The sequence below is a fragment of the Acanthisitta chloris genome, unplaced genomic scaffold (assembly GCF_000695815.1).
Source record: "Acanthisitta chloris isolate BGI_N310 unplaced genomic scaffold, ASM69581v1 scaffold11127, whole genome shotgun sequence".
In the NCBI taxonomy this organism is placed as follows: domain Eukaryota; kingdom Metazoa; phylum Chordata; class Aves; order Passeriformes; family Acanthisittidae; genus Acanthisitta; species Acanthisitta chloris.
In genome coordinates this window covers 82,154-93,246 of record NW_008683250.1, presented here as the reverse complement: position 1 = coordinate 93,246, position 11,093 = coordinate 82,154, and the positions used below count along the sequence as shown (strand labels likewise).

The 11,093-nt window shown below is 41.2% G+C and overlaps 1 protein-coding gene across 1 annotated transcript in view; it reads right to left on the bottom strand.

The window, feature by feature from the left end:
- Positions 1–9,132, bottom strand: part of SORCS1 (sortilin-related VPS10 domain containing receptor 1) — a gene marked incomplete at its 5' end in the record, with an annotated part of 199,449 nt that extends 190,317 nt beyond the window's left edge. The window contains one exon of the mRNA XM_009078866.1: positions 9,065–9,132. Coding sequence (XP_009077114.1) covers positions 9,065–9,132 — 68 coding nt within the window. The remainder of the gene's footprint in view (positions 1–9,064) is intronic.
- Between the last annotated feature and the right edge of the window lie 1,961 nt (positions 9,133–11,093).

Below are 11,093 nucleotides of genomic sequence, written 5' to 3'. Positions count from 1 at the left end.
CTGCGAGAATTTTGCCTTGGAGGAAGATTCAATATAAGTCTCTGTCTCTCTTCATGAAGTCATTTAATGCACAATACATGTGGCATTTCTGAATTTCTATTACTCTTCAACTCAGGGACCACCAAAAAGAGATTTTACCTTCACACCCAACTACACAGCATACATGCAACTTCCCTACAGAAGAAACTCATTTGGGGGATAGGGGAAAATAAGGGGTGAAAAAGAAAAGGAAGGGTTTTTACCTCCCATTGGCAAAACACTATATCAGTTTAGAGTGCATTACAACTGATGTTCATAATCAACAGGACACATCTTCTCCCACCACTTAGTGCATCTCACCAGTGAAATGACTCAGTGCAATAGCAGTAGGAAGCTGCCAGCCAGGACAGAAGAGTTCCCAAATCCCCACATGCCTCCTCCAAGCCTACATAAGGGGAAGTGAAGCTGTTAATTCCTTGCTCACTAGGAATCAAGTCTCCCTCAGGCTGTCCCTGTCATACAAGCACAAACCTTCTCATTGCTGAGTACACAGAGGCCCTAAATGGTACATTCTAATGACGAGGCAAAATGAACTCTCCCTGCCTTAATTGTTCCAGTGACTTGCACAGCATTCACTGACAATTCTGTGCATACACACAGATACAGACTCTCACTCAGTAGCCTTCAGACTTCCTAAAGGACTCTGGGATTTCCTAATGAACAGCTCATGCATTGATGTCCTACTTTACACACACACATCTCTGCAAACTCCATTGTACTCTGAGGCACTGGAGCCACTGGCTGGATCACACTCAAAAGCTGGTTTTGCTGTCATTATTGAAGACACAAGTTGATCAGTTGTAGGCTTTATTTCCCTTTTTCCATTTTGACCAACTATTTTTGGTAGGTTAGAGAAATCAGAGGGATAAGAAAAGGATACTTCCAAGAAAGCCACTATGTTCTGGTGTAAATGTAGACAGTTTATGCAGCACAACTAAAACACTATTGATATACATTTAAATATGCATTTTTACAGCACAGTTTCCAGCTGTTTCCTGAAGTCTTTCAAGAGAATCCAATTGACACATGCCTGTCTCTTTCTGTAGTAACAATAAACTTTGAATGTTTGCCTGAATCATTCCCAAGGTATAGATGCAGAAATATTTGGGACCTGGATATTAAGATCTCAGAGTTCAGATCTCAAGCTAGTAAAATGTGCTCAACTGGAGTAGCTTTTTGTTAACCCAAGCTCAGCCCCAAATACACTTTCTATTTTGTTATTAGTGGCAGATATATATCCCTCTGAAGAGGTAAGTACAATTTTACCCAACTCCGTAAAAGGAAAAAATGACTGCACAGATACAAAAGGAATGGAAATATCAGAACATAAAGGGTGTTTTGATTTCTGCTTACAAACTGGCAACTACTGTGTTATTTGTCTTTCCTCTCAGACATCAGTTCCAGTCTAGCTTGTCTGCAGTTATTACACAGCCACAACAGATGGATGAAGCCCATGGACTGGAACCAGAGATAGTTTTGTTATGCTTTACCAGTATCATTTGTGCAAACAGATACAGTCTAGAAAAGAGATGTGTAAGTTCATCATCTAATTTCCAGAACAAGAATGACAAACTGCATTTAAACACTGTATGTCTATAAAGTGGTATGAATGTGGTGCATTTTTTATTTACAGTATACTGATAATATATGCCAGCATTAATATTCATTATCTTGATTTACATGTTTCTTTCATGCAGAAAATGGATTGGGGTTCTTTCTGATTTACTTGATAACACTCCTACATTTCATGACTGGCTGCAACAGAGAACACATTTTTAATATGCTTAATAAATTTACATCATCATTAGCGCTGAATATTTTAATCACGCAGACCAGGGAATGAGAAGCACATCCGTAAATCCTCAACCGAATCTGATTCTTCCAAATATCAGGGTATGATTCTTCAAGCTATGTCAAAGCAGAACTTAAATGAGATTGATTAACAAATACACATGCTATGTCACAAAATGTTTTACTGGCCCTTATTCTTCAGGGAATGTAAAACTCTGGTTAAATTCAATAAAATTAAAGTTTCCTGCTAAACTAGGGTCTACTTAAGCATCTACTGTGGGTTGACTCCCAGAGAGAGATTTTGGGGGGTTTCAGGGTGCATTTATGTTTGATTGCTCTGCACTTCCCCCTACCCACCCTCCAGGTTTATTGGAATTGTTTTTGATAACAGGAAAAAAATCCTAAGAAACTTTGGCAACTAGCTAGAAGAGTTGACTGTGCTAGAAGTTTTTATTACTGTTAGTCACCAGGGTAAAATGAGCCCTCTCATGTAAAAAAACTGATAGCTATAGAAACTGTTAGGTCCCTCCTAGTTGTCCTGATGGCTGAACAGAGTGTCCCATCACACAGGAAAAAGACTGCACTGAGCTACACACACAGTGCATAAAATCCATGTTCTAATCCTGCTTCCAGTGCAAGCAGATCTCCTGCTGCAATCAAACCATAAAAAGATACTGCTTCCTATGAGAACAGCTGAGTGTGCAAACTCATTCTTCCCTTCCCCCAGACACCCTCCAGCACCTACACACAGAACAGCCAAAGGTTCCTATTTTTGCAGGGGAGAAAATGAAAAAGGAATTAAAATAAAAGACACAAGGAAATGTCATTGTTACAATTTCACTAAATGCCCAGAGGAGATAATGTAGCAGCATTTATCAGGCTCTGATATTCAGTTAAGTAAAGTGACTTACACTGAGCAAATGGAGCACCATATTTATAGATAGAAGCATTTCAAATAGTCCTTTTCAAGATCCTTTTTCCTCACAAAACAGCTGGTTAAAATGTGCTTAATGAGACCTTCCTTCCCCTCACTTTGTCTGTTTCTCTCATATGGATTTGCTTCTTCTAACTGCTTCAGCTAAAAGACTGCTGCTGCAGAGTGCAGTGTCACTAAGCCACACATTATGACCTTATTAGCTTGGCTCAGCAGGTAGAAAATAAATGTGAGTTGTGAACAGTCAATCTGCAAAACAAAAGTAAGGAACCAGCAGAAAACATCCAGGAGAATGACGTAACAGACATATCCTGCAAACTCCTCTCAAAGAAATTAAGTAAATACTGACAAATACTCTTGTGGCACAGAGTCTAGCTGGAGGCCTGTCACTAGTGTTCCCCAGGGTTCTATACTGGGACCAGTATAGTCTAACTTATTCATCAATACTTGGACGAGGGAACAGAGCTGCCTTCTCAGCAAGTTCACTGATGATACAAAACTGGCAGGAGTTGCTGATACCTCAGAGAGCTGTGTTAGCCCATCACAGAAGAACCTCGACAGGTTGGAGACAAGCACAGAGAAGAAACACCTGAAATTCAACAAGGGTAGGTGCAGGGTCCTGCACCTGGGAAGGGACAACCCCTAGTACTGGTACAGGTTGGGCACTGGCCTTCTGGAAAGCAACTCTGTGGGGAAGGACATGAGGGTCCTGCTGTTCAACAAGTTGTCCTTGAGTCAACAGTGTGCCTTTATGGCTACAAAGGCCAATGCAATACTGGGATGCATTAGGAAAAGTATTGCCACCAGGTCGAGGGAGGTGATCTTGCCCCTCTGCTCAGCCCTCGTGAGGCCACACCTGTAGTACTGCGTCCAGTTCTGGGCTCCTCAGTACAAGAGGGACATGGAGCTCCTGGAGTGGATCCAGCAGAGCGCAACAAAGACAATTAAGGGACTGGAGCACCTCATTTATGAGGAAAGGCTGAGGGAGCTGGACCTGTGCAGTCTTGAGGAGAGACAACTAATTAATGTATACATTGCATTCAATGTATATCTAAAGCAGGGGTGACAAAAGGACGGAGATAGGCTCCTCTCAGTGGTGCAAACCTATAAAACAAGAGGTAATGGGCAGAAACCAATGCACAGAAAGTTCCACCTGAATATGAGGAAGAACTTCTTTACTCTGCAAGTCACTGCGCACTGGAACAGACTGCCCAGAGAGGTCACGGATTCTCCCTCACTGGAAATATTCAAGAACTATCTGGACACAACCCTCTGCCATGTGCTCTAGGATGACCCTGCTTGAGCAGGGAGCTTGGACCAGATGACCCACTGCGGTCCCTTCCAACCCGGTCCATTAATTCCGTGACAAACTTTCACATCTCCTGTTGCAATAACTCTACTCCAGATAAGAAAATCTCCACAAACATGTCAACAAATCTGAACATGACATGAGTGACTATAGCTCTGATCTATCAAGAGGGCACGCTTACATAACAAGGAGCCAGATAATTGCATGCAGAGACATCAATATGTGAGGTTTCAAAGCATCTAGAGGACTTATAACCACAGAGCTGGGGTCAACTCACAGCCAGGATTTTTCCCACAATGGGATTCAAAGGAGAGCAAGATGTCCAGCAGACATCATCTGACTAATACAGAATGAGCTGGGTTGGAAGGTACCTTAAAGACCATCTAGCTCCAACCCTCCTGTGCACCCACTAGGACCAGGTTGCTCATCCATCCACCAGGTTGCTCACCCATCCAACCTGGCCTTGAACACTTCCAGGGTTAGGGCATCCACAATTTGCGGACAACCTGTTCCAGTGTGTCACCACCCTCAGAGTAAAGAATGTCTTCCTAATATTTAATCTAAATCTACTCTTTTTCAGTTTAAAGTCATCCCCCCTTGTCCTATCACACTGCAAGGTTGTGTTCAGATATGATCTTCAATCTACATCTACCTCTCTCCCTAAGGCTTCTGTTAAGGAAACTTCCCAGTCTGACCATTCATGAAACTCTCTGGCAGTCACACTGCCAGTGCCAGAGACTCTAACTGCTGGGACCAAAGCCCTTTCACAGCTGGGAGAGAAAAAAGAAGCAACTACTAACAGCCTGTGCTTTACATATGGAAACTTAAATCTAGATCTATATGAGGCATAAGTGTTTGTCAGCATCCTTGAGATTTCTTAATGGCATATGTGCTAAAGCTTTCTTACTGTAGAAACTAGGAGTGATGAAGGACAGGTTGGAAATAACCACTCCTGAACTGGAAAGCTCAGAGTTCAGGCACAGTGTTGGCATGTCAAGAGTATCATCAATTACTTCCAGAACTAACAGAACAATAGATCACAAATTAGAACATAAATGTTCTCATGCCAAGCAAACTCTAAAGCTTCCTACTTTCTAGGTGAAAGGAAAATTTTACTTACTAATATTTTGATATGAAGTTTCATGAAACTACTCATTCCTGGCCAAATAAAGAGCCATAAGAAGGCAAAGAGGTGAACAGCAGCACTCACGGCTTGTCAGCCTCTCAAGGCCCTGAGGGAAAGTGTCCCACATGCATATCTTTCCAGAGCATCATATTTACACAAACAGAAAAAGATTAGTTTTCCCCACAGCTGTCTACAGCTCATGGATACCATACTCAGTATTCTGACATTTTTATTTATTGGAAATGTAAGTTTATCTGTGGTAAAAAACATCTTCTCCTAACTCTCACAGCTTAATCCTCTTTGTGATCTGAGAGATAGCTACAAGTGGAAGAGAAACAAATCCAATACATTCAGCTAATTGCTCAGTGACGGATAATCTTTTCTCCTCTGTTTTCTTCCTCTTCTATAAAAAGAATAACAAAAAGTAAATAGAAAGCCCTCAACTAAAACTCTGGAAAAAATCTGCTGAGAGGATAACAGCATAATTAAAGTCAGACCCAGCCTGATGCAAAATCTCATTTACCATGCACAGAGGCAGCAGCTCACTTGCCATCCAAAGCTCAGTGAGCACAGAGCCTTAACACTCTAGAAGATTATACAGATTCTCCCCATCTCTTTTCTCTTACTGTATTTCATCTCTTCATGTCTGTCACCAGTGGTCTCTTAATTCATCAGTAGTTTTAGAAGGATGATCTCTATCCGTTAGTATTGCAGCCAACTGTAGTTACACTGGCTGAAAAATTACAAAGAAATGTCATCCTAGCAGGTAGCTGTGTGGTTATAAAGACGACAGATTCATATCCTGTAGGCAATGGCATAGTTGGGTTATAGGTGGTTACAGTCCCATCAGTCACAACACTGCTTAAATCACCCAACTACACTTTCAAATGACAGATGTGCTTATAACCAGCTCCAGCATAAATGACTCGTGTCTGTGACATGCTTCTAAACAGCCTCTCATCATTCATCAAGCTTTTGAGAATGCACTCAGCACAGGAGGCAAGAGTGGTATTTCTTTTTCATGTATTCAAGACAGAGATTCCTCTTCAATTGTAGGTACCTGCAGAACTACCTTTCTCCTCTGTCCTTCAGAAACAGAATTCCCGATATCAGAAATAAAACCAGACATGAAATCGTGTCTTCTTCCGCTACCTAGCATCAAACCTAGAGGCATGAAATAAAGTGTAAGATATGTTTCACCCCTTCTCTCAATCCCTTTTTTTTCTATCCTTTTCAAGCAAACAGAGAGATTTAAATTAACATGTCACTTAAGCAGCCAGGGGGAGCAACAGCTAACAACCCCTGTCAAGTACATTGAATAATAAGATATGCCCATCTCATCATTTCCTCCCATTGCACTGAGAACAGAGAAGCTGCTGTGGGATCTTCATAGGCATATTTATTAGTGACCTGAAGGCATGTCTGCATGGTGAGCAGAGCTAGACTCAGGACAGAGCAGAATGTAACCACCTAGGGCTTGTGTAAGGCAACAAGATCAAGGAAATACAGTGAAGTGTACAGGCAGCTCCCAGAGCAGCAATGAGCACTGAAGAACCAATCAAGAATAATGGAGCGCTGCAAAGACAAGCAGGTTGATTTTAGCTCTTCTGGTTCTCCTTCAACATTTCCCAGTCCAAAGCATTTACTCAGGGATTCTGGATGATTTGCCATACAACTGTGATCAAGTCCTGACAAGTGACATGTGCCAAGTGAAGCTGATGGGTTCAGACAAGTGGTTACTCAAATAATCTATGGAATCCTTACTCTACAAGGTCACAGGTACTCAAAATTTTAACACACCCCAAAAGATATTGAGAAAGTTAGCACATGGAATATTAAGCCCCTGGTATATACACTAAACCCAAAAAATTATTCAGATCCTGATAGACCTTACACCAAAGGTTGAAGAATGAATGGTAGGAGAATATTATGAGGAAGAGTCAGATATGATAATCATTTTCATATAGTCTTTCTTAGACTGGTTTTTGGTAACAGGATATCAGGCTAGAGGAAACAATCAGGATATTTTTATGTTGCTAATCCCATTCTGACATTAGCTGAGGTCCAGAAAAGTACACTGCACTCACTAGCCCTAAGGGGTGCTACATTACTAAGGGCCCAGCTCCTGCTGCATCCTCTAGTGACATCCTCAGTCCCGTCTCTTTTAATCAGGGCGAGATTTTATGCTATTGTGGAATGCTCCACAGAAGCCAATTCTGAAACAGACAACAGTGTAAGGTCACCAGCACAATTTTATGCCCACATTCATACACCTCAACAAAAAATGTGTTCTCCATTCTAATGTGGCTGTCCTATTTTCAGTCCTAAACTAGTATCTCAACACAATCCTGCACTGCATCACATAAGCAGATCTTCTGCACTGTCAGCGGGGAAGGAGGTGCCTCCACATGCTGAAATGCCCTATCTTTCTCAATGACTGATGAAGCAGAGATGAGTATTTCTCAGGGTAAAATGACTGACAGTAGTAAGAGGAAATAAAAATAATATTTTGCATATCTATGAATATTCTTTTTCAAAACCATTGAGAAATTAAACAGTCTAGCACAAAGTCCCTTTCAAAAAACATTGCCAAAGTCACAGTCCTGAAAAACCCTTTATGTGTGCACTCATGATAGTAAAAATGAAGGAGTGGAGAGTCATAGCAGAAAGGTATATGAAATGGAAAGATTAACCCACCATAGCAGGATGAAAAAGATTTACTCAACCCCACAAAGTACTAATACTTTGAGTGTTCCTGTTCCTATTCAGAACAAATCCTAGAAGTCTTGCATTTCTTTAGGTTTTAGTTTTTCTGTCTTTGGTTTGGTTTTGGTTTTGTTTTATTTCTTCAGGCCAATGAATAAAACAATAGCCTGAGTTCAGAATATACTTCATGTCAAATCCCTCCTCTGTCATTCTCTGAAACCAGCTCAGTTCCTTGAACAGGAAGGTTACCTGTTCTACTTCTGACCCAAAATTCTTCCCTGGAAAAGAAAAGCCTTTTCCTATATAAGTTCATCAAAACAAGTTCATCCTAACAAGAAGTCTTAGTTTCAAATAACCAGTTCTCTTCTATCATTACAGTAGCCTATACATCTCCATCAGTGACTTGCATACAAAACCCCTAAACTTCCCACCAAAGTTTCACCAACGAAATCATGAAGAAATCTCCCTTTCATTCATTACAGCTCATGAAAGTAGCACTAGGGACACATGAATTAAACACCTCTTAGATTCATTTTTCAGAGAAATAAAAACAGGCACCACCTGCTTGCATTGAATCCAAATAATAGCTTAAGAAATTGCCCATGGCCAAGCTCATTCCTTTGGTTCAAAGAGTGCATGATATGCTTTGAAATCACAAAAGTATCAAAGCATTCCCTATAAATCAGTCTAGCAGTCAACATCACACAAGTGAAAAATCAATTATTGAGCGCTAATACCATCGGTTCTAGCCAACAGACATTGAGTACTCACTTATAGGTATTCTCCCAGTCTTAGCTGCACTTGCTTTTCATAAGGATCATTTGGGCAGATAGCCATAAGATCCTTCATTATCAACAAGGACTTCAGGCTGTTGAGTTCTCCCAAAAAATAAACCAATTGGTTGATTTCAGTCTGAATAAGGTGGGAAAGGGAAAACCAAATGACAGCATATCCATGAAGTACCTTATCTAGCTGAAACAACACAAGTGGACTTCAGCCTCTTTGTCCTTGAGTACAAAAGAAGAGAAGTGAGAGAGAGGGTTTGGCTACAAACCTTCCAGCACATCTACAGAAATCCAATTAAATTCTATAAAAGAATTGTATCAGACTCTTCCTATTTAAATAAGGTGGTAATTATTAGCTCAATTTATCTCCATACCTCCAAAGAGAGCTCTCTGTGATGCTTCCCAGGTTGTAGTCATACAGCTTTGTCAGAATTAGAATCACCTGAAGGCAAAAGAAGAGATCATGGTTAGTCTCAAACAATTACAATCTCACAGAACTGAAATGACCCTGGGGAGGGCTTAGGATTCCTTTAATGGGTGCTTAACTTAATTGAATGAATTGTTAAAAGCATTTGCCTAAACTGACATGGAAAGAATTTGCATAGATGTATGTTGAGCCAATCAGACCTCTTCTCATCCAGATCCTCTGCATGTTATCGACAACAAATTTTTTCCTTAAATCCAGGGGGCAGAGTGCAGTGGGAAGAAGCTGAGATGCTAGACATAGAGCTTCAGGATAAGATGAAATCCTGTATGCAGTAGAAATATTTATCTTATTACTTTCAGTTTGATTATTATAACCTAATAAATATATTATTATTTTCTGTTCTGTTTCACAGGCACTGAAGCTGCTGATCTTTTTTATAACTGTGGTGCCCAGATAGCCCACTGGCCTGTGGGTTAAACTCTTCAGAGTGCAACTCTTTCTCATTGTAGGAGATGATATGACCCAAGCAAATGATCACCAGTTTTGACTTGGGAGTCTCAGACTGGACATCAGGAAAAATCTCAATAAAGTAAAGAGTTCAACAGTGAGACAGACTACCCAGAACACCTGTAAAGCTTCCCCATCCTTGAGAGTTTTTAAGACCTGGCTAGACTAAGTAGACCTGACCTAGAGCTGGTAATAACCCTGCTTTGAGTTGGAGGCTGAACTAGGGACCTCCGATGTCTCTAACAACCAATATTTCTATAACTTCAGTGAAAAGTTTTAGATTTATTCAGAATGGGAGTGTTTCCAAGTTTAGGAGTTTTATTAGCTCTTTTGATAAACAGCTTTTCCCTCCTGCCAAAACAGGCACTTCTGGAATAAAATTATCTTACCAGGGGGAGGAAAGCAATTTTAGCAAAAAGAATTTCCAACAAAGCATTTCAGCCTGCTGTTTTGCTAATGTCTTCAAAAAATAACTTCTGACTTTTGAGATGATGGGCTCCTTTAACAAGATCTACATTTGGGACAGACTACCAAACCATTACCATTGCTATTAATTTATTACGCATGTCTCCCTGCCAGGCCACTGTATATCTTATCCTCCTCCCTATCCCATTAAAACTGAAGTAAATTAGAGGCAAAACCTCTAATCTATATACCTGTTATTATTTTCACCCTGGGTTCCTAAGAAATGAGGCTCACAGATACACATCCTTCTGCTCCCTTGATAACATTGCCAACTTCAACCAATTTGGCAGAGCAGCAAAGGACTGAAGAATTCAGTGCCTATCAATCCAATGCAAGATGGCATCAGCATAGCAGGGGAATAGCCACATGGAAGGAACAGACCTCACCACCACCTTTTCCAAAACAAAAGCCCTCCTACCTCTTACACACTGATAGTCCTGAAACACCCACAACAGGAATTGTCTCCTTCCAATATGCTCAACATGTGAGACAGCAGAAAAAGTCAATGTGGGAGCTGCAGGCATAAGTGAGCACATAGTTACTGTAATAAAGGAACGTATTGGGGACAGAGGACACACACTCTGACAGGCATCTGTTTCTACAGCACAAGTCTTAAATCACTCGTTGCACAGAGGATGCCCAAAGCATTTCCTATCTGCAGGAACACATGTCATGTGCAGCTGATGGGGGAATTCACACCACAGGCATGATTCTCCTCTGTTCCCAAGGGCATCCTGACATGGACATCCCCAAAACCTCACTGCTGCCCAGGAGGTGCTTCCATCTTTCCCAGTGGTTTCCTCTTTGAAGAGGCAGCCAAGGTGTGAAGTGCCAGCCGCTTGCTGAGGCATCAGATGGGAGAGCTGTGGTGGGCACATATGCTTTGCCAAGGCTCACACCAATTAGAGCTTTGTAAGTGCTAAATTTCAATCCCCACCCTCCCAGGAATGCTTATCAATGACAGCAGGGCAGCTGTCTGCTCCAGATACAGAACTGTGTCACTG